Source organism: Eutrigla gurnardus, assembly GCF_963514095.1.
Source record: "Eutrigla gurnardus genome assembly, chromosome: 14".
In the NCBI taxonomy this organism is placed as follows: Eukaryota; Metazoa; Chordata; class Actinopteri; order Perciformes; family Triglidae; genus Eutrigla; species Eutrigla gurnardus.
The window spans coordinates 10244765-10269210 of NC_139937.1; the positions used below are offsets into that span (position 1 = coordinate 10244765).

The 24446-nt window shown below is 40.8% G+C and overlaps 1 protein-coding gene across 3 annotated transcripts in view; it reads right to left on the reverse strand.

Moving 5' to 3' along the window:
* LOC311024300 (CUB and sushi domain-containing protein 3-like) overlaps positions 1-24446 on the reverse strand; it is a 192417-nt gene that overhangs the window by 33571 nt on the left and 134400 nt on the right. For 2 of the 3 annotated variants that reach the window (XM_084026640.1, XM_084026639.1), the window contains exons 46-56: positions 23622-23735; positions 17250-17438; positions 16749-16907; positions 15296-15484; positions 13155-13340; positions 12261-12455; positions 11297-11470; positions 9475-9648; positions 8629-8802; positions 5867-6052; positions 4562-4735 (exon numbers count right to left, since the gene is read on the reverse strand). In XM_084026640.1, the coding sequence (XP_083882766.1) occupies positions 4562-4735; positions 5867-6052; positions 8629-8802; positions 9475-9648; positions 11297-11470; positions 12261-12455; positions 13155-13340; positions 15296-15484; positions 16749-16907; positions 17250-17438; positions 23622-23735 (1914 nt within the window). The remainder of the gene's footprint in view (positions 1-4561; positions 4736-5866; positions 6053-8628; positions 8803-9474; positions 9649-11296; positions 11471-12260; positions 12456-13154; positions 13341-15295; positions 15485-16748; positions 16908-17249; positions 17439-23621; positions 23736-24446) is intronic. The other variant, XM_084026641.1, reaches the window with a different exon arrangement.

A 24446-nucleotide genomic window follows, 5' to 3' on the forward strand; every position in this document is an offset into this window, starting at 1 on the left:
TGTGGTTAGCGATGTGTGTGTGAAAATGTGTGGACTGTTGTCTACCTTTGTATGGCATATTGTCACGATCTGGGTTTTTGTTTAGTCCGTTTCCTTTTTTTATTTGAAAGTTACTCTCCACGTGTCAACCCTCTTTGTTTTTTCCCCCCACCTTTTTCCCACAACAACGATGTTTCATTATTGGATTAGCTTCTCTTAAATCTGTGTTTCCCTGCTTCAGTCCCGGGTCGCCTGCCTTGGTTTGCTTGTCTCTACAGTCCTGCATTTGTTTCTTGTTCCTTGTCTGTTTTCCCACCTGACTTCCTCGTGTGAATGTGGTTTGTTCTCAGCACTTTTTAGTCAGTACAGTTAACTCTCAGTTTTTTGCTGTTTTTTTACCTTTGCACTTTGTATTCTTCTGCCTCTTCCTCTGGTTTTTGTTTCTTGTCGGCTTTGCCTTTTGCTACCAGGTTTAGTATTAAAAGCTCAGCTTTTGTTATTTCCTATCCGCTTGGCTTGTGTCCTCCATTTGGGTCCTCGTCTGACCACATATTTCTGTAAGAGAGTGCACTTGATGAATGCGAGTGTTCATGTGTCTCCCTGTCCGTGCATGGACTTCCATACACTTGTCTTTGGAAGTGTATGGTAAGAATGCATACTTATTTTTTTTGCCTGTGTATGTGTGAGAGCATGTTCAGATGGAACATTACTACATGTGTGTGTGTGTGTGTGCGTCTCACAGCAGCTGTCGGTACTTCATTAGTCTCCTTCGGTTAGGTGAGGCAGCCGGGCTCGGCATGCACTGTGACAGCTATAATCTCTCTAATTGGGATGTTGGTGGATTTGGTTTGAATCTGAGTTAATGTTCGTTCACTAGGATCCCTTTGTGAGGAAATAATAAGGCCTTCATCTCAGCCATGCAACAGACGAGGACAAAAGGGGAATGGCTTCACAAGTGTTTTTAAGCCCCTCTTACTAATTAACAAAGGAGGGCCGATGAGAGGAAGGATAGATGCAAGGATGGATACATGGATGAGAACCGTGGCTGATGCTGGGCTGGACCTTCTGACAAATTTATAGCATAATCATTTTGTTGCTATTGGTGATGAACACGCTCTGTGAATACAAATGTGCCATTTAAATAAATTCGAGTTCTGCAGTCTATACACTCTGCAGCAACCTTTCTGTAAAAAAAAGGTTTTAAAATCACTGCAAAAGCATCACAGGCAGAGGTATTTATAACACATAGCACTCTCCGGAAAGCCCGTTTATTTTGCCAACACTGCTGTACAAATTGCATTCACCTCAGAAGTAGACCTGCTAAAGTGCCTGTGAAAACTAGGTGTTAAAAGTCTACACTCGCACTAATTTAGAACTCTTCAGACATTTGATGCAACACAACTTTAGCTCCTGTAAGCAACAACTCAGTTAAAGCTGTTCTTTTCTTGTTCTGCTACAGCTGAAACAGATGTTCATTGCCATGGGTCTGAATTAATTACGCCTCTTGATGGAGAACAAGTCGCCATGTGCAGCCGTAGAAAATTGAGGATCGGTATTGAGATGTATTGATAATTGTTGACTGCATTACAGTTGCTGATATCATAATTAATGAGAAACATTTTCAAAGTATTATTTTTGGCCATTTACTACTTATTAACGGACATGTTTTATATATATATATATATATATATATATATATATATATATATACATACACACATACACCATCTGCAGTTAATATGGTCATAAAATTACTCATCGGGTGATTGAGTCACAAAATTAGATAGAAACTAAACTGCCTCTGATCCCCTTTTCAATCCAACGCCAAGTATTTTCCGAGTAGCATCTGTTACAGGATTGCTGCTGTATTGCTACAAAATGAACTGAAGAAGCACTTTCATTATCTGATTACAAGTAATCAAACTTCTTCTTATCTGCTATGGCTCACCTCAGCACATCCTTTTTCTTCAGCTCGGTAAGCCACAGCATCATTTATTATTACTGAAATCACTGACCCAGGACTCTTATTCTCCTGCACAGATTCCTCCACAGGGAGTTTCTCTCCAAACAGCAATTGCTGTTTGACCATTTAAATACTTGAGAACAGATTAATGTTGGCTTTATTCATCTCACTTTTCAAGTGATGAGTTGATGGTGATTACGTTTTGGACAAGTTAAATTTAATCCACTTCATCTAGTTTGGCATTATATGTTTTTGCCCTGATTGAAGTAGAGTTTATTGAGCAGGTTTCTTCAGACAAACAGAAGCATTAGAGCTTATGTGGGCGATGAACAGCTCAGAATGAGTGATTAAAAGAAATATAATGCAAAATTAAAAAATCATCACTTTCCAAGAGGCACATTTATTGTAACAGCAGGGTGCCGAACTAATCATCTCAACAACAGATGTCAAATTGCTTATAAGGACGAGTCTGAAGATGTTAAAAAAATACCTCACAACTCTTATTCTTTTGATCTTACTCATTAAAAATACATGCTCTATTAGTTTCTAAGGCTTTCATTTCAGGCCTAAAAACAGCTATCAGGCTATACACAATATAAAATGATGCAGGTGCCAACAAAGAGAAATACTCCACAACACCTCTGTGTCATTCTGTAAAACAAAAAAAACAAAAATGTTAGGGTTGAGTATCTGCAATCATGTGCATCTCATTGACGTCCTAGGAGTCTAACTTCACTGCTGAGCTACTTTCTAACTCTCTCAGTGAATACAACCCATTGAAGGTGTATGGAGAGTTCACACTCCTGTTTAAAAAATAAGAAAAAAAGAACAAGTCTGCTAACAGACATTACTTCTGGGTCAGTGAGTTGAACAAACCAAGAGAACACTCAGTATAAAGAATCCACATACATGGGCAGAAATGCTGAAATGAGAAGGGAGACAGACACAGGGGATTAAGAGGGGAGTTCTGCAGACAGACACTGAACTTTCAGCATTTCAAATGAACATCAAAAGAAGAGTTTTGGTTGCCAGAGTCTGCTTCAAGGTAATGATCTGTCTCACTCAATGATGTAGGAGCCAACATGCTCCTATGCATTATTTGGTTTGAGGTGTGAAATCACTGACTAGAAGAAGAGTTATTAGTAAGGGTTATTGGGTACTGGTCGACTATCAGTGTACCTTTTCAAACAGGCATCATTAGCCAAACACAAATATGTAAGATGAAGCACAGCAGCACCTGTTTTGAAAAGAAAATGCTGAAACTTCATTGTAGATGGGCAATTTGTGGAAAATAATTTTGGCATTTTAAAAAGACATCTGTAAGAGCTCCACAGAGCTCTGGCTTGAGAACACTAAATTGCTGAGTTGCCTGCTAACTATCGTGGTCATTATAATCTTCAGTGTTTCCCAGAGTCAGACTCCAGCATTGAGTGTGCATGGAGAGGAGGGGCTATTCACAGACGGGTCCGAGAGAGTTCGACACAGAGCAAAAGCGGAGGGGGAGGGGCTGATGTGCTGTACGCAGCTCTACGATTAAATACGATTTTACCCATTTTAAATAGTTAGAAAATTAATTAAATCAATATGTGGCGTTCAATGTTGATATTCTGGCGGGCAGCCACAAATAAATTAATGTATGGGAAACACTGGTAAGTGTGTGTGTGTGTGTGTGTGTGTGTGTGTGTGTGTGTGTGTGTGTGTGTGTGTGTGTGTGTGTGTGTGTGAACGAGAATGACTGAAGATGAATGAGATGAATGAAAGGAACGATATTTATATTTCAAAATCACGTTGAGAAAAAAAACACACAAAAAAACCCGGAATCAATTTGTGGCGCTCGGTGTGTATTCTATGGCGCTGTGCCACACATTGGTCTTTGTATGGGAAACACTGATCTTCACACAGGCTTGTGCTGAATCTCCCAAAAATGCCAAGACTGCCAGTTACTACATCACTGTGGAGTGGTGTTCACCATCTAGCCTCAGAGATGTTTATGGTTAAGGATATACCTAACTAAAAATGTTTTTTTTCTGGCACCAACACAGCTTTGGTTGGCTCTAATACAATGGAGTTTGATTGCATTTTGTTTGAGAAACTACATTTAAATAATTCAACAGCAACTTGTCTCTCTAGAATGTGTGTCCTGATTAGCATGTATAATCCACAGATTGAGATTGAACTACTTCGAAATATTCCTTATGAAAACTGTTGACAGTGTGTTCTGTTAGGTATCGGAGCATTGTTTCTCAAAAAATATGGTGCTGCTAAATTTTTAAGAAGATTTTTATTTTTCTGCTGTGAATACCACAAACAGAATTCTATTAAAGTCCCAAATATGGGGGTGATGGCAGTAATCTCAGACAGCCTGGGCAAACTGATCTAAAACTATCTGTGTGGCTTGATATCACAAGAGGCAAGTGAGAAAATGTTTTAATATGTTTGGGTAAAGAGAGAAGCTCTGCGTGGGAAGACTGAGTTCAAATAGAAGGATACTGTACTTTACAGATCAAACATCTGCTATTCTCTAATATGAAGCTGATATCAGTGTCATAAGGAAGAATGAAAGAGAGAAACCTGTGGATTGTCATGTGAAAGTGTGCAGGAGTGCTTGTGTTAGTGTACCTGAACAGTGGGGCAGTGGAGCGCTCCAGTGTCCGTTCAGTTGACAGGTGAGTGATGAGTCTCCTTTGAGCTGGTGGTCTCCGGAGCAGGAATAGCGCACCGTGGAGCCAAAGGTAAACGTCTCCCCACTCATCACTCCGTGGGGAGGTGTACCTGGGTGGCTGCAGTCCACCTCTGGATGACAGAGGGTGAGGAAATGAGATGGACACTGATATTGCTGAGACAACCCTCTGTTTCCTACTTTTACATTCATATCACGTTCCTTGCTGAATCATCAAGAAACCCTTCCAAACCCAACAACCAGTCCATTAGCAGGATCATCTACACTGCTGCGAACTTTGCTTTTACAAGCAGCTCAGTGCCTCGACTCATATAAAAACAGAAATCAGTTTACTTGAGCAGAACTTCTTAATTGTCATAATAAGAAAAGATAATTTGATGTAATATTGTATATACACTTAATATGCTCACTGTGTTGTTGTTGTCAAGACTAAAATCTAATTTGGTACATCATGTTCTGTGGTGTTTAATTATTCTTTTGACCTTTAGATATATGTCTGGGTGTCAATTAATCAGCTTACTCGCATAATGCAAAGGAAGTTTCTGCAAATCTAATCAATTTAACAAAAAGTCAGTAATGTCTAGAGACATGAATAAATATTTTAGACAGACACCACGCTTCTCTTTAATTACAAATCTGTTAAAGTAAATGCCTTGCATCATCTCTCCATGAAATGAAGTGCTTTTTGAGGCTGGGTGCAAAATGAAGTATTTTACTTTCAATCATTTACCAGAAAAAGGTCTAAGTATTGTTGGTGGCCTCACACAGAATTAAATTGCATGATGAGCCAGGTGTTTGAGAGCAACATTACATGCTCTGAAAACCCCTTCAGTACATAGAGGGCTGTTGAGTGCTTGTTTTTGAGGGAACATTAGCTATAGCCTGAACAACTGGCCCTCTGACAGTTTCCCCATTTCTCAATTAGGCACAGTGCAGTATAACCATAAGCCACTGGGGCATCGGACATTACACAGATGCTGTCAGCCACCGCATTTAGCAACTTGTACAATTTAAACTCGAGAAGCAAATGAGGACACAAACAAGGTTGTGGGCAATCAATGGAGAGTGAAACTTCTGTTAACTTTTCACCAGCATCTCTTTTTAAGTGCATCAATTGATTAACGTACTTTACTTTTTAACTAATTACAAGAAAAGTGGATAGCCTGATGCACTGAACAGTGAAAAAGACAGAACTTGTAAATAACATGATTTGCCAATAATCGTATTAAAGGTAGCCACCGTACCAATGCATTCTGGTAGAGGTTTGTCCCAGTGGCCCACTGGCTGGCAGGTGAGCACCGATGAGCCGAACAGGTAATATCCTGGGTTACAGTCGTAGAAGACCACGTTGCCGAACGTAAAGATACCGTGCTCAATCTTACTCTCCCGGATAGAATTGGCTGGAATGCCTGGATCTGTGCAGTTTACCACTGAAGGAAAAAAACACACAACAACTTGTCAGGCAAAAATACTCCTGGAACTGCTGACCTGAAGAACTAAACGTTGATAAAAGACCTGTAGTCCTATATGGAGTTATACTCTATTAAAAGCATGCTGTGATATTTTAATAATGGTTAGCAGAACTGGCAACTTTTCATACACATCAATTTATCGTGGTTTTCATAGATAATGTAAATTAATTATTGATGTACAGTGTTTACTTGAGCCAAAGTAAAGATACACTTCTTGGCAGCGTTTCCAAACGCATCTTATGAATACTGTGTTAACAACCACCTCTGTCCATAAGGTTGCAGTGGCACTAGATGCTTATTGTGCAGATCATACTGCATAGCTGGAGATTAAATATATAATGCAGTACTTATTGACTGAACCTTGATAGCATATATACTTTATAGTTAATGCACTGTAAAGGTTTTGGCACAGCATAAAGCTTATTTATGTGTGTGTGTGTGTGTTTCTATAACTGCCTTTGCCTGAATAATATCTACTGTAGTCATATTGCACCTATCAAATGAACAGTATCTGGACGTTGTATCTCAACATGACACAGCATGAAAAACTAGACAACACATATGGTAACTGGCATGTGGCAATCTGCCTAATTAACTCCACCCAGCATCATCACTGGGGATCTGACATTTCTTTCCTGGATGCTTTGCAGCCTCCTTTGGTTGGAGCCTCATTTGCATAAATACTATCCGACAGCGTGTACCCATAGTGAGTTAATAATAGAACTGTTGGTATGACCTGATCAGTGGCTTTCTCTTTGCATTCTACAAACAGGAAGACACGTGAGTCAGGGCTATATTTAAGCATTGTCAATCACAGCATCACCTTATTCTCTTCAAAACAAAACAACTAAAGGCACTTCTATTGTCACAAATACACAATCATCTATTTTAGTAGCAGTTGAAGTCTCTAAAAAACACAAAGCTGACAAGGTGGTTTAGACAGCTCAAAGTTGATCAGGATGGATGTAAATTCAGAGTAACATTCAAATCAAATCAATATCGCAAATGCAAAATAATCTTAGTGGAAACAAATGTATGTGGATAAAGGGAGTCATGACAGTTTAGTATGATTTTACTCCTTTGATCCTTTACCAGGTCTGTCTCTATGGTGTTATTCACAGTAATGAAAACAGTGTCTCTTCACATTTGACTGCCAACAAAACTTGTGCCAAGAGGAGAGACATTTTTTACTTGGCAAAGTCTGGCAAATCTAGCCTTGGCCGACTACATCCGGAGGTAGCAGACCAATTACAGCCGCAATGGATATCACTTAAATGCATTTCTTTAGTGTTTAAATGATTGCTCCCTAATTGTTTAAGCCAGTTAAAATCATGTGTACCTTCATCTTGATACTGCAACAAATACCTGTGTAAAAGCTAGAATCATTTTTAAAAGGCATTCGTAAAATAATGTCCCTCCATCATTCTGTGCAATATGTCTATTGTGTAGTCTGTTTCGTTTCGAGGAAAATTATGGTAATGGTGGAAAATATTTTCCATTTTTGTCAAACTGTCAAAATTATTTTGGGCACACAAGTAAACATTTCTCTGGTTTGGTCCCATACAAAAATGTCTGGAGTGCTGCTGATCGTAAACACACCACTAATGAGCCCAACCTGGGCAGACTGAAATTGGGCACAACTGAAACGCAGCCACCATCTGACACTCCCAATAAGATGTCTTCCTCTAAAAGTACTCTGAGCTTTCTTGCCATGAAAGTAATCTCTCCCTGCAGGAAGCCTGAAAAAAAAAAAAAAAAAAAAACTGGCAGTAAAATTGTGGAAACAATTTCCCGATTTACTCTCCCCTTTCCATACATTCTGCTGCAAGGTTGTAATTGCTGTTTCCCTGCTTCTGCTCGGAGGCAAGGACTCCAGATGTTGTTGCCTGAGGCTTTACTCAGAGAAGAAGAACAGATATTGACTTTTCTCATGCAAATCAATAGACGCGTGAACACTATCCATTCTGTTTGGTGTCTATTCATGTGCATGCAGGTGGTCACTGGCTGCTGATCCCAGAATGATCACAATTTATCTGCTGGCCGGTGAATTCTTGTGGTCATCCTAGCCTCTGATTCCTGGAGCATCACAAAGCACCCTCAAAAGCCAATTTATTCAGTTCCAACACTTAGGCTGGATCCTACTTCTGTCCGCTGGCAGCGACCTGCTCCACTGGTGGCTGGCCTGATTCACAGTAGCAGAATAAGATAGAAGTGTCTTCTGTTATGAAACGTTTAAAGGGATACCATGATACACTTAGAGGTACCCTCTTCAGAAGTTGATTATTGCAGGTGTTTAATGAGATGTGATGAATCTGTTGGTTCCAAATTCTTGTAGTAATTCTGGCTTTTCATTCCTGTCTGTCTGCCTCCTGAGGCAATGTCTGTGTTTGGAGCTTTAGCTGAAAACATGCTGGCAGAGACAAGCAGCTTTTAAGTTCAACTGTCAAGATATATCTGCATCCCTCTGATACTTTAAGTCAGTCCAGCTGCCAATCATTTACCCATTCTGCAGGAGCTCTGGAGCTGGACTTTACCTCTGCATGTCGGTGGCTGCCGGCTCCACTGGCGGCTGGCCTGGCACTGGGCGGTGGAGGGTCCTTCCAGAGTGTAGCCTTTGTTGCAGAAGAATCGCACCACATCATTGTAGTTGAAGCCATCACCTGTGGTGCGGCCATAGATGGGGCTACCTGGGTGGCCACATGTGACAGCTGAAGATGACATGCATCACCCAGGGACGTGTCAGAAAGGAAGAGGTAGAGGAGTATGAAAGATGAAAGGCAGACAAGGATGAATAGCAAAGGGAAGGGAAAGGGAAAGGGGTGAGAGAGAATAGGGAGAGAGGCAAAATTCAATAACCATGATCGATAGGTGACATACATTGACACCTATCATAGGAATATCATTATCATATAATTAACCTCAAAAGGACAATGGGGTAATTAAGAATCAAGACATGATCTCGATTGGGAAAGGGTAAACAGCTCATTTTACATCGCATCTCATCAATAGGTGACGAGGAGAATGAGAATCACATTATGAGGGTATGCATCAACTATTGACTTCAACGTTCCAAGAACTGAAGGGAGGCAGGAAGCAGTTTTATACAGTGATTTATGTTTTTTTTTTAAGAATGCTAAAATTGATGTGTTTTAACAATGCATTCAAATAATGACTAACCATTTCCTTTAAAAACAAAAAATGATATATGCAAGACTTCTTTAAAAAAACAAAAAACAAATGACAAGAATGAAAATACAACTGTCAACTCTTTTTATCTGAACAGTAGAGTCTATGCTGAGAAACACACACACACATACACACACACACAAAATCCCTCTTGCAGTCAATGAGGCAGTGAGAATTGCTCTTTCGGTACTTACAGATACAAACTGGGAGCTGCCCAGACCAGTTGTGATCCTGCTGGCAGATCCGTACTGAGGAGCCAATGAGCCTGAATCCGGGGTTGCATTGGTAAACCACTGTGTCTCTATAACCAAAGTTTTCCCCAATGACCTGCCCATTCACAATCTGCTCTGGAACACCACAGTGACCAGCTGTCGGGAAAACACACAGCACTGTCAATGTTGTATCTCTTTCACAAGGACATCATGCATTTCTTCAGTAACAGGGACAAAGACAGAAGACATCCTGTAATGCTTGTAGTGTATGGTGATAACAACACTCGGCTGTCCGAACAATATTCACTTGTAGCTAATGTTGGGGGTCTTTTTGCACTAGATTCAAGCAATTTGCATGACAAATCACAATGAATCATTGCAGCCAATCATTCATGTCATGCCATACTTAAGTTCAGCTATCTAGTGTTTGAGAATAGCTTGCAGTGGCGTCCACTGAGCTAATGGACGATAGAAGGGTAGGGTAGACACACAATTTTGATTGTGTTATCATGGTTGAATAACTTTGCATTTTGACAACTGTATTATAAAATGAAATGAGGAAACTGGTGATTTATAAGGTCTTGGAATCATAATGGTGGGCAAACAAAATTAGTTTGCGTATTCATGAAACATATTGGATTTGGAAAGCATTTTTCAGCTCATTATCCTTGAATTATTATTTCTAAATTTAAACTGGCTCCAGCTTCTCTTATGGTGATAACACAGCTCTTCTCATCTACAGTAGAAGGAAAGACACATGTGAAACCCCTCGAAATCTGCGCCATACGCTCATGCACGTAATCGTATTACTTTCAGCTACAATAAATGCCTTTCAGAGACGAGGAATCTTGCTGAGATTTCCACTGACAGTTAAAACCTGGGAAATTGCCACTGACTGGGAGTCTGATTTCCCTAATTCACTCATGCACCCAGAAACTCAGCCGGGCATTTTAATATCACACTCCAGTTGAGAAGAGCCAGATTCTATAAAGATAGTGCTGAAGTAGGTGACTGTATCGAGAGGTCCCTGGCTATGTTAACCCTGACAGTCATGTTACTAAACAAGAGAGGTGCCCTTCTTTTAATGAACTGAACCAATCTTGAGTGGAGCTTGGAGTGCTGGAGCCACAGCGTTGATAAACGGACTACTGCATCTGCCAGGGAAGCCGTCACAGTCTGCTGCTGTGTGGGTTTGAATACGGACTCAAGTAATTACGCATGTCTCATTTTCTTCCACAGTTCAGAGCTGAGATGAGCTGTGGTAAGCTAAGCTGTAGCATATCTTCTTGTTTAGATATCTTAAGAGCAGCTCAAACTGAGCTGGTACAGCTTGGCAAATGCCTCATAGTTTCAGGCCAGTTGTGGCTCCATAGCTGCTCTCTCACATTTATTAATGAATCACACTGACGGGGGCTTTACTCTATAGTGCAATGCTCCAATCGGCTGAAGACAATTAGTTGCCAAAAGACAGTTTTTACCTTATGATCATTACAATGTCTGAAAGAATCTGATGTGTGCCAAAAGGACAGGAAAATATAAAGTGGCAGCGTCGGGTGCCAGTATGATATCAGAACCAGATGACAAAAAACTGACCATCTTTCTAAATGTTTCTAGTTATTGGCCATACACTCTTGGCAACAGAGCCAATTATACCCACCCTCTGCTTTCCCATCTGGTTCTAATCTGGTCATGCTGGCCCAAACAAAAAAATTGTATTTCCTGTCTGAACAAATCACCAGCAGTGTTTGACCCAGGTCAAGGCTGCCCTTTATAAAGTTAAAAAGAACATTAAGACCCTGCTTACCCAGGCAGTGAGTCTCCATCCCGCTCCAAAGGCCGGACAGGAGGCACTCCCTAACTGGAGAGCCGGTTAAAACGTAGCCAAGGTTACAGCTGAAAATAGCTGATGCTCCAAAGGTAGTTTGGGTCCCAATTTTCTTCCCATTAGGAGGAGTGGGCAGATCACCGCACGAAATGACTGTAATAAGATGAAGACCATGGTAAAAAGAGGATGGAGATGGAGGAGGCCCAGAATGAAAGAACAAGACACCAGGAGTGTCAGTGAGAAAGAACAAGAGAAAAAGGCAGAGGAGAAGGAAGTTGGCTTACATCTTCAGAGTCAATGGGCGAGCGCAGTCATTTACACCCATCTTACTGACCTTAATGCGATAAAAAGGTGACCCGTACTATTTCACAGTGAGGATAATGATGGTGTTTGCCTTTGTACCAACATCTTTCATCATGCTGGTTGGCATCTCCTTTTGCCATTACACAGGCTGTTCAGCTCTTTTGCGACTCAAAAACTAGCTCCCACGGCAGCATAGGAAAGATTTTATTTCCCATTCCTGCAATAAACAATATCTCGCCTAGGCTGAGACGGGAGTAGGTGAAGAGTACAAAAGTGAATCATTGAGCTGTTGATTAAGTGAGCTGTGAATAAGGTATTCATTCTTCAAGTCTTGCAATGTTACAATCCATGAATCTAGTGTGCCTGAGCCGAGGCAGGACATGGATTTTTCAATTTTGCTGGATAACAAAATGTTTCATATGAAACTAATGAAACACATATACTGTGTGTCCGTGGGTTTACATGCGACATGGGTGCATCCACCAGTGCTTTATTTATCGTGAAAATGCAATGACAAAATTGAGGGAAATTTTTCATTTCTTGGAACATTATCCATTTGGTTGAAAAGTTAAATTTGCAGGTGTATGTGTGTGATCTACAGGTGTGAATTGCATGTGTTGCTGCAGCAGAGGTCACTCACTTCTACAACGAGGCCTCTCGTTTCTCCAGCTCCACACCCCATTGGCCAGACACTGGATGTGGGCGGGGCCAACACGGTAGTATCCAGGGTTGCAGGTGAAGATGATTTTAGTTCCATACTCATAGTGCGAACCGTTGACGATCCTCCATTTCCCGTGGTCCAGAGAGAAGGAGCTGAGACTAGGGCACATAATGACTGTGCCAAAAAGGGTGGGTTATTTCTCTTATCCCTTGTACACACACTGTTAAGTCAAAAGCTGTAAACATACATATCAACCCAGCAGCACAGGATAAATAGAAATAGAAAATGCTTTTTTCTGCATTGTATACTAATATCCTTACATAATAAAGCCGATCTCCCTCAAAAACCCTCAAAAACCAAATGAGTTTTAAAACAAACTCAGTTTTGCTGTGAGACTGATATACAACAGAGAATAAACATCAGTCTCAGTGGTAAACAATTCTGTCGATCACTCGCTACACTGGGTTTGAAACCTGGAGGAGTTGCACTGGCATGTAAAACACTCACCCCCCAAAAAAGCTACAGATTTTCTCTCAGCGTTCTCCTTTTCATCCATCCATCTCATCCTCACTACCAATCAAGTGTTTTTGTGATGAAACCACAACGTGGGATTCTGTTGGGACTGCAGTCACTATTCCACGACACCTTTCATTACAGTACAGTGTTTTGGTAACTCTTTGATATTCCCCAGACTTTTTTAAACTCTCACTTTTTCAGTCTCCAACACAACTGTCAAAATTCCAAAATCTGTGTCTTCTCCATAACTCTTCCCTATCCTCCACTCTCAACTTGTCCTTCCCACTGCTCAATCGTACGATTCTGTAACCCCAGCCCTCTACCCCCTCTGCCTCCTCCCCAACATCCTCCACTCACCGATGCATCGGGGTATCTTGTTGTGGTTGCTCCAGGTGCCGTCTGGCTGGCAGACTGTGGTCGTCAGCTCTTTGGAGGAGAGCCGGTAGCCGCTGTTGCAGAAGTAGGTCACCCGTGTGCCGACGGAGTAATCAGCAGCGAGCACACCTCCGTTCACTGGCGCACTGGGCACACCGCATGAGACAGCTGCAGGCAGCAAGAGGACGGTTGTCAACAAGCATGTTTGTGTGCAGGACAAGACATACTAAGAGATTTGCAGAGGGATGCCTGATAAACACAGGCAAGATAGACATGCACATAAACAGTCACATTTTAGTATTAAATACAAACAATGGGAAGTACAAGCCCTTTGTGGTACATAAACATATCAAATGTTGTTGTATATTTCACGTAAACAGCTTTGTGCTAATTTCCTTTTAAAATGGTTCCAATTCCTGTAAGCGAAAATAATTTGACATTGAACGCCCCTTGTAGAATTTTGACAACAGACCTCACTCATGGCGGACAAGTCACAGCAGGGAAAGCATACATGTAATTAATGAGATTAAAAACGACTGGAGCACTTAATGGAGCTGAGCAAACAATATTTAGTTGATTTTCCTGCTATGACAAGTCAAAACGTCTCTTACATGTACACTGCAAAACAATACATCCATCACCACAGTCAACATTGTACCCAAACAGAGGTATATACAGTATAATATAGTTGCTCTTGAAATCTCACTAGCTATCCATGAAATCCAAGAATTATATATAGGACTGGCCCCCTGAGGAAGAAAGGATCCAGCCACTAGAGAGTGGAAGTAGTCCAACACGCCGCAGAGAGGGATGCTATCAAAACTCCCCACAGATCTTCTAGGGTTTTAACATGTTTTCATATAAGAAAGTTGGAGACTTTACAGGTACCAATTCAACAAATCCAATGAAACTGAATATTCAGATTGATTTTCATTACTACATATAACTAGTTTCAACAGCGGCACTCGCTTGCCCCTACATGAATGAATCTGGGTTACTGTGGCCTCAGAGCTTAAACCAGACAAAGCTCAAGATAGTAGGTTTCAAGGTGTTTATCATCAGAGCCAAGTCAGAGGGAGTGAGTAGAGCGGGGAAACCAACATCTGCAGGGCCAGACTAAATGAGAACAGTTATGCAAACACACATGATAAAATGGAGCAGCAATGGTAGCTGCACACTGTGAAACATCAAAGGTAGGAATCTGCCAAAATGGCCTGGAGCCACTATGTTGCCCCTCACCACCCCATGAGAGAATCAATCAACATTCATTTGCAAGTTCTGCTAAGTCACAATCGAACAGATGCTAATCACAAGCATGAAACACGTTTCTCCACTGCTGATGGAAAGTTTCACCATTACAAGGGTGAATTTCTTTTTTTTTTCATATCAAAGCTTATAAGGTCAGTGAGCCTGGAACTTTATTTCAGGTCACAGCTCTTTCTTTGAGACGCATTAGCAACACTGATGGATTCACATACTCATACATTAACATACACAGGATTGCACATACTGTCGAGTAATCTCTACCATCTAGCAGATGGACATCGGATGGATGAATGTATCAGTATTTGCAGCCACAGTTGGGTTTATGTGCTTTGGAAAAGCTATGTGCAATTACCAAGATGACGGAATTAATCAAAGGTGTGTTTCTAAATCATTTTAAAGCACATGACATACATATTTTGATTTCACCGCATCATGATAAAATGCAATTGAGCACACCATCTGTTGCGGTGTGTGTGTGTGTGTGTGTGTGTGTCACGTAAATTCACACATTTCACATGTGCGCATCAGAGAACCCAATTAGTTGAGTGAGACCCAACAGCAGGAGACACTGCATGCTAATGGCGAGTTAGCCAAAGTAATTGAAGAAGTGGAAATTGACGGAAGAAGGGAGGATTGATTTCTGTTTCCCCTTCCACCTGACTGGGTACTGGCTCTCAATCAGGCTGCATTCAGTTCAGCTGCTAACAACACAGGGACGGGGCTTATGCTGAGACACTTAAACTCGCCTTAAGCACTTGCCCCGCTGAGCGTAGGGGTGCCGAGGCAGTGACAGGCAGAACAGGAAAATAGGCAGGCTGAAGTCGGGAATAAAAGGCTGCCAGGACTGATGTGCTCACCTTGACACGCGGGAACCGGCGCGTCCCAGGCGTAGTAGCCATAGGTGGTCTTCTTGCACACAGCTGTGCCCTTTCCTATCAGCTTATAGCCCCTGTCGCAGGCCCAGCGCACCATGCTGTTAAGATGACCCCCGGTCTGGCTCACCACAAAGCCGTGTTGTGGAGAGTCTGGGGTACTGCAGTACAGTGCTACAATAGAGTGAGGAATAAAGGAACAGGGGGAGAGGAGTGGGATGAATAGCAAGGGAGAGGAGCAGGAAACAGGAGAGAGGGTGAGAATGAAGTCAAGGAAAGTGAACAGAGAACAGATAAGCAGATGTTTACAGGGGAAAAGAAAAGAGCAGGGAAAAGGATAAGCATTAACAAAGCTCCTCTTGAGAAAGACTCAGGTGAACACTTTAGTCACAGTGAGGCTCCATTTTAAATGCAGGAAGATAATGAGGGAAAATGCCCGAGGAGTGTCACATCTATTTAGCACTCGGGCTGTGTGCCACACAGCAAAGGAAGTCCTCAAAATCACATCATTACTATTCCCCTCCTAGATTTTGGGCAAGCACATATTCAATTTTACACATGCAACACTGGTGCATCCTCCAGTTTTTTGTTCCACCGCCTCCCTTTCCCTCATCTTACAGACCATCCAAGATAAAAAGGTAAATTTGATAGCACCAAATAGCCAATGGGACAGAAAATCCAAGGGAGGGCTGTGTGCTTCACAATCGCTGTCAAACATTCCTTCAGATCAGCATAGCTGGGAGATAGCATGTGATCACACACACTGGGGTTCAAGTCAGTTCCTGTTCAAGTCAATCAAGTCAAGGAGTTTTCTCTACAAAATTCATCACACTGACTGCTTTCACAGTAACACTCTAGTGTATTAAGTATAATGGAGAGACACAACATGAAAAATGAATATCTTTTGTGCCATTTTCATTATTATTGATGCATTTCAAATGGAAGAAGATTCCCTATGCAGCTCTTGCTTAGCACCACTTGCTTTATTAAAGAGTCAATTAAGAATTTAAAACCTTTTTAAATTAAGGAGTGGCAAACAGCATGGAAGCCTTCCAGTGACTTTCTCGCTCCCTCATGGTTTATGCGTGTGACGACGTCTCTCATTGTGAGCCATTATCACTTCTGCAGAAATGATTAAGTATTTCTGTAAATTAACTGATATTAAAAACTCAATAAATAGCATCCCACAGCACACTGTGATAAAAATCATGGGGTCACATTGTATCCAAAGCAATACGCAATAGCTGCAGCAGAGAAAGTTCAAAGAATATTTGCCCCATCTGTATTTAGTGCTATCACTCGTTCAAATGAAGTGTCTCTACACACGGTGCTTACAACGAGTTGTAAACCCATGACTTTTATCACCTTTAGGTAGTTTAGAGACTAAATGTAATGAAATTCACTAAAAGGAGAATATGATTATAAGCTGGATACATACTTTGATACTCACCCACGTATCTAATGTGGAAGCCGCGTCGGTTGGTGCCGTGATCAGAGGACCAGCGCAGCAGGAGCTGGTGGCCTGTAGTGGTCAGGCTGAAGGGGGTTTCAATGTCACCGCTAAGTGATGCCAGGCTCTGGCTGTAGATGTTGGGACCTGGACACACACACACAATTTCCCAGAAAAAGAATTGTGTCAAGAAAAAAGCATCATGAAGACAGAGCTAGTGAGAACACAGATCAAATATCCATAACATTTCTTAAAGACTAATAATGGCATCAACCATAAAGTAACATTGAGTTTACTGAACACATGACTGGAACACAAAATCAGCTATAAGATACCACATTATAACACATGAATGCTGATTGTAGAGGTGCAGTATAAATGTATCACTGAGAAGCACTGAAATTCATAATAAAACAAAAATCCAAAATTTCAGTTGATTCATTATTTGTATCTTGCCAACTGATTTCTTTTTTTATAACCAGAACCTACCATCAAATATTTCCAATATGTCAAACTCCTTCTCTGTCTGGAAGAGTTTAAAGTGCAGCGTCATGTTGTAACCCTTCTCCACGTTGATCAGCCAGGAGCACATCTGGAGATTGGGGTAGTTATCAGGGTAGCCTGGGCTCAAGATCACCCCCGTTGAGTCAAAACGCACCTCATGAGCTGGACATTGGACTGGGAGAACACAAACGCCATAAGGCCACGGAGGTATTAGAGGAAGACAAGCAGACAAGACAGAAAAAGAGGGGCAAGAAGAAAGGACAGAGGTTGAAGATGAAAACCCAGTGGAGGCAGAAAACAGAAGGGCATGGAAGGCCCAATTAGAGATGAGGCAGGTAGAGGTGAGGAGAGGAAAAACAGGAATGGTCCACTGTGACAGCAGAAATCACACTTAAAAAATAACTAGTCCTGAAACAATTACATTTCAGTCAGACTGATATTGCACCTAAGGGCTGAGCTGGTGAGTCTAGGAGCTGTCACCAGGCCCCCGATATCAATCTATCAAGCAATAATACTATAATAGTAGGTGAGACAGCAATTTCGTATGGAAAAATGGTGTGAGTGCGTGTGTGTGAGTGCGTGTGTGTGTGTTTGTGAGTGTGTGTGTGTGTGTGTGTGTCTGTGTGTGAGTGTGTGAGTGTGTGAGTGCGTGTGTGTGTGTTTGTGAGTGTGTGTGTGTGTGTGTGTGTGTGTGTGTGTGTGTGTGTGTGTGTGTGTGTGTGTGTGTGTGTGTGTGTGTGAGTGAGTGAGAGAGAGTTCATGTGTATCAGCTCACAGCATTCCCTTCATTTCCTGTAGGCTGACATGTCTGAAATAATGACAGTCCTATTTCTTTCTTTTCCTTTTTTTGCCCGTAACAGAAGTTTCTCTTCTGGGCCACTAGTGAAGAAACATGACGCATATAAAAGGTTAATGCGAACAACTGTTCCAGATAAAAAGGTCAGTGGAAACAATCGGACATATATCAAGAAAAAAAGATACAGGGAAAGAATCGTAACACAAAGCAGTATGCATATTCCCGCTGGCGAGTCACTGCGGATGTTTCAACTAGAATAGCCTTTGGCTCAAAGATAACAGGCAGATATGCTATATAAGTCAGTGATTTTGTGAATAACAGTGCATTTCTTGAGTGTATCGCCAATCACTTTGCTATTGTCTTTAATTCTGTGCTCGGAAATTGGCATATACTGAAGAAAAGGTTAAAGAAGAGCTGACCTATCATCAATAACAGAGAACAATGTGCAGGCTGAGTTTCTACATTAATTTATGCTTTTGATAAAATTATGAAAATGCATATTCTTCTGTTTAACAGGCCTACGGGTAAAACACTCAAAGGAAAAAATAGGAATTTCATGCCACGCCACCTGAAAGCAATTTGTCAAATTGTGAACACTGATGTCACAAGGGCACACTGTACAGTAGTGGGTGGTAAGGAGTCAGGACTGTGGTCAGTGGGTCTTTTTTTCTGTTTTAGTTTGAAAGGGACTTGGATTATGCTTTTGAGATAAAAAAAAAAAAAAAAAAAAAAAAAAAGGTCTCTAAGACTGAATTTTAGCCAAAGAGTTATGACTTTCACAGGCGGTATGATGGAGTTCAGAATGGGGTCGTCAGTTGGTGCAGTTACATCAATTCACACAGTTGCTTCCTCAGTTCTGTAGTCAGCAGCCGTTTCTGCTTTTACTGATGTCATTGGGAATATTTGTCATGGAGCCAGCACAAATTCCACTTTAAGGAAATATGTGAAATTCATAAGCAATTGCTACTAAAATGTACTAATTTCAACACCACATCATTTTCATACACATCATTACACTGGGGTTAGGAACTCAGGAACACATTTCTACACTGTTACAGATTGCCATTCCCTGCAGCATACCATATTGGACGACTTTAAGATGTACATGAAAATGACTCACTTGATAAGATCTAATGCGCTGCACATAGAACCATCTATCTGGCAAGAGTTTCTTATTGAAATAATTGAGCCCCCACTACTTGTTTAATAAGCTAACGTTGCCAGGCAACAAGCAGAAGTCTATCGCACTGTATAAGCACAGTTGTGGCTTAAACTGCTTTGCCTCAAACTTTAGGTGCAGGGATTTAAAAAAAAAAAAGAAAAGAAAAAAAGAAGGAATCACGAGAGGCTTAAAACTGTTTCACACCTCAACACTGCGATTTTCTAAGATGTGCTTTAAGAGGACCATGACCAGGATAGCATGCTACCCTGAAGCTTACAATGTATTCATATGGTAGTTTGGATATTATACAAATGTAGACCTCCATACCTCGGTGTCACAAAAATGCAAGGCAGCCAAAGTACTGTTTTTATCATACTGGTTCAAATACTAGGTTATTATAAATATAACTGTATTAAAAAGTGAATTAGAATTAGATTCAGGTAACTACTGAAACTACAGATATAATGTGCACTGTCACATATATATATATATATATATATATTTTTGTATTGTTACTTGCAATGGCATGGATTGTTGAAAAGAACTGGCATTGGCATTTGTTAAATCTTGCAAACATTGCAAGGCACGTCTTTGTAATTCCTTGTGTAAACCACAGATTGTGTATTCTTTTATCCAGCTCACTGCGTATGGAATGACAATGCCATAAAGACTGTTACATATCGACTTCATACAATAAAGCACAACTGTAGTGAAGATGAAATTAGAGCATAAATTGTTTTTCATTGGATTTACTGCGAATAAAAATCAATGGGAACGTGAAGACCAATATGACAACATTTAATAGGTTAGACTCCACCTCAATGTAGCAGATGGTTTACCAAGCAAACACAGCAGTCAACTCAATTGTGGCTCCATCCTTGATCAAAGCTACTGCATAACCTTCCTCACAGGAAGACAGAGCCTGGGGAAATATCTTAAAAGCCAGGGGTATTTGGGGGTGAAATTGCATAGCCATGCAAGGACATTTCAGTGTTATCTTATATGCATAAAATGACAATTAACTGAAGGGTTGACAGCAAACAAAAGCGGAAATTTGGGAACACAGGAGAATTCGTTTTCCTGCCCTGTCGGCAAGCTGCAGACAGGAAAAGGCCTCTTTATAAGCTTACTGTAGCAGTCTCTCTTGGATGTGAACAGCAGGTCAACTCAAATTAAGTTCAATTTTACATGTCCCAAGGAGAGCAATTAGTTTCATGCTAGAGGTGCCACAAGGACATAACATATCCAACACAAGAAAATGTAATGAATTCTTGACTACAATAATGAGGTGATACATGAAAATGTCAAACAATGAATTACTTACCCAGACATCCTAAAATAGTCCTAACTACACCAATGTAATACACAGTCAGGTTTTAGGGAGCCGTTCGCTCAAGAAATATATGATACCTACTCATCAAACACCTTTAAAGTGAACCACAGACGGTAGGCTACTCGATTTACTCTATCGTGGCTGATATCTACTAATTTTTGGTTTGGATTTTTTAACAAGTGCAACCTTTTCTCACATGACTGATATGTTTTATATACAATACTTAATTTCCTTTGTTCCATCCACATCCAGCAATAACTGACTAAGATGACCCATTGTCTTGGCAGTGCACAGCACAATTTACTATGGTGTATGAGACTCTGTGATGTCTAACACCTAATTCTGGCTTATGACAGATTGCTTAGCACAAGAGAAACCAACTGAAAAACAATGTTGTGTTCTCACAGAATTGTCCCAACAAGTTTAGCCCATCTGGATTTGGCAGGTTAATTTAGTCACTCAATGTAAAGCCTATACAATTATTTCAAGTACAGTAAACACCTTTTAGCTGATAGCAGCTAGTTGGTTTTGACAGAGCTCTGTCTAACACATGAAACGGTGAGCTGGCAATACGAACGTAACAAGAGAGCTTGAAATATCTCTCAAAAGAATGGCTGCCCTCACTTGGCATGAAAGAAACAGATGAAATTATTCAAAATTATGCCTGTTGTTGATCTGCTAAGCTGGTCACATTCAGATAAACAATTAAATAAAGCATTGGAAAACATTTCATTGCAATTCCATTACTGTCAGGCTTAACACGACCGTACATCTGTATGCTAGACAGGTACAACCCAGTCTGCAAGTATGCAACAAAGGTTTTCTAGCCTTGATTTCCCATCTCGTGTTACTCTGAGCCATCTAACAAGCTAATAAAATGCTGCAGGACTTCATCCCCACGGTGCTTTTATAAAGAATTAATTTAAAAAAACAAAACAAAGCTCAAGTAAAAGGTAGGCCCTTTTGTTTTCAGGACTCCTATGCACACACTTACATCAATGCACATTTTTTAAATCATCACAGTTTTGGTCTCTTTGACCTTCATGCTAAAACTAATAGAGCTATTCATGGCAGTGCTGCATGCAGCCTTTATAAATAAAGTATAGGAATACCTTGCAGAATTTGGATCAGTCATCAGGTCACTCAACTTAAGCTTTGCCATTACTATTTCAGGGTTCCCACGCTTTCCGAGGGATCATTTAACAGAACGTTTCCAGACATACAGGGTCACGGCATACACTAAAACGCTTGTCTCGGTGGAAGTCTGATTTTAAAGGTGTGCCGTCTCTGGCCATAACTAACTTGTCTATAAAATAATCTCTTACATGCTTAGTAATGATGACAAAGGGATCATAGACTACTGGAAAAACATCTGCAGATCTACAGCACTTCACTTAATTGTGAAGATACTGCCATAAAATGTGAATGTAAAAACTTCATGTCATGCTATGGTCCATTTTACCTTAACAATGCAGCATTGCGTTTGAAGAGACAAGCAATGCTAGCAATGTAAAAAAGTACCGAAAGCCAGTATTTAACCAGTTTGTGACTCACATACAGTTGGGCTCCCGGTCATTGATTTGACCCTGGCTTCCCTTTCATTATAATTATCCAACACAGATTCAAACCATTGCTCTAAGAGTTCAATCAAAAACCTTTACAGGCAAAAAAGCTAGCAAGCACTAACTAGCAACCAAACATACTAAACAATCTAACATAGTTCAACCGTTTCAAAGTTGGGAAGAAACCAACGTTATGTAAAGTCACCCAATCTTCTACCATATGACATAACTCTAGGACGAGTTCACAGCAAAATGCAACCAACAGCAGCATACTCAAAATGTTTTTATATCCATAAACTACCATTTGAAAGCTATGATGATGCTGAATGTAACTTAAGCCATTTACAATAGCAATCTTATCCATTTTTGGAGTTCTGATAGATGACCTAGTAGTTCATTCTCAGCTAAAGGGAAATAGGAGAATGTTGAAATTATTTTCCAGGACATTTTTAGTTTTTCTCTTGTTTTCCATCTCTCAATGACTTGAAAATGGATTGCAAAAAACGTTTTCAAGGGCAACGCCGGTATGCGTTGATTTACTTGTGGCACTTTCTCACTGAAATCAGGCAATTTTTTACTTGAAAGGGCAAAACAATGTAAGCCACAAAAACGCTACAGGGTAAGAACCAAGATATCAAGTCAGACATCAAATAATAACAGCCAGGGAAATAGGTTCCAAATGACTAGTCCTATTCTAAGATGCTTTATGAATGCAAACTCTGAGTCTGTCGAGTATCCGTCGTGACTTGATCACAAGTCCGAAGCGATTACTCATATTTTTAAGAAATAAAAACACAGAAATGCTCATCAACTCGAGACTAGACAAAGCACTAAAGGGCCCTTCAAACGATGCGGATCCACAGGGAATAGGAGGATTCAAAGCACTCTGTTGTCTGCGGCGGAGATGCATTGGCATGACAGGGAGGCTGATGGCATTTGTTTTTTTGGTCTAAACAAAATCTCTGATGCAGACAACACAGACATTGCTTTTCCTTTGCTTATTGTTTGAAAATCCATCTTCTGAAAAAACATGGCTAGGAAGACATTTTACATCGACCAAACCCATGGGGCCATTTGAAATATAAGCTCCCATCTTTCCATGGAAAAAGCAGTTTGGACTGGCCCCATCTACCTTGTTACATTGCAAAAATACACACTTGTCGATGAAAACTGCTGATATGTAATATGTTTCACACTGATCCTTCACAGTAAAGTGCTGGTTCTAGGGGAGTGGAGGTCTATGATCTTGGGTCAGTAGAATTCTGACACTGTGAGTCTTGACAAATTAGAATAGAGATGCTGTTTACCACCAGGAGCCTGCTAGAAGGGGCCCTGCTGGCAGTCTGTTAAATGATGCATCAACAGTGGATGCTGCTGACTGCAACCAACCTTGGCAGAGTAGCGTATACACAAGTATTTGAACATGCACCGAGAGGTATACCTGCACACACAAACACACAAGAAAGCCACACAAAAACAGACTCACACGTTTGTATGAACCAACCTTGACAGACTGGTGGGGGTCCATCCATCTGTAGCCTCTCTCCAAGTCGACAGGTCAGAATCTCACTGCCCACCAAGGTGAAGCCTGGCAGGCACGAGTACCGAATTATGTCCCCTGTGAGGTCATTTACACCCACAATCATACAAACACACACACACACACACACACACACACACACACACACATATGAGTGTTTATGAAAAACATACCCAACCATTCACCGCCCACCCAACCACACACACACGCACGCACACAAGAAGACACACACACATCCCAACAGAGCTGTTAGTAAAAGCCTCTTCAGTACCAGCACTTGAAACAGTAATCAACAACACATTTTCTAATGAAGATTGGCATCCCCTCAGCGAGCTGGAGTACTGACTGCACTTCATTACAATACAGCCCCAAACTTGCACACGTGCGCACACGCGCACACACGCACACCCACACACAAATACAAATGGCTTATATGAAGAGCCAATTAGCCCTCAAACTACTATTTAATTGCAAGACATATGAGTAGATGGAACAACTGTAAAGGATTTAAAGAAATCTAAGGCGGAAGAGCAAAAGGCAAGAAAGATAACATTGTAGAGAGAATAGGATAGTGGAGGTTGCAAACATCTCTCCAGGAGCAGCACTATAAATGAATATTCTCTATGTATGTCCAAATGAATAGGTACAACAGACAAAGCTGTTTCAAATTGAGAAATGGATACATGGATTAATATGTTCACAAAGAGACACATATTCAAACAATGATGTCAAAGAACAAATACAAGATTAATCTCACAGGGGATTTCATTTATTAATTGATGGATCAAA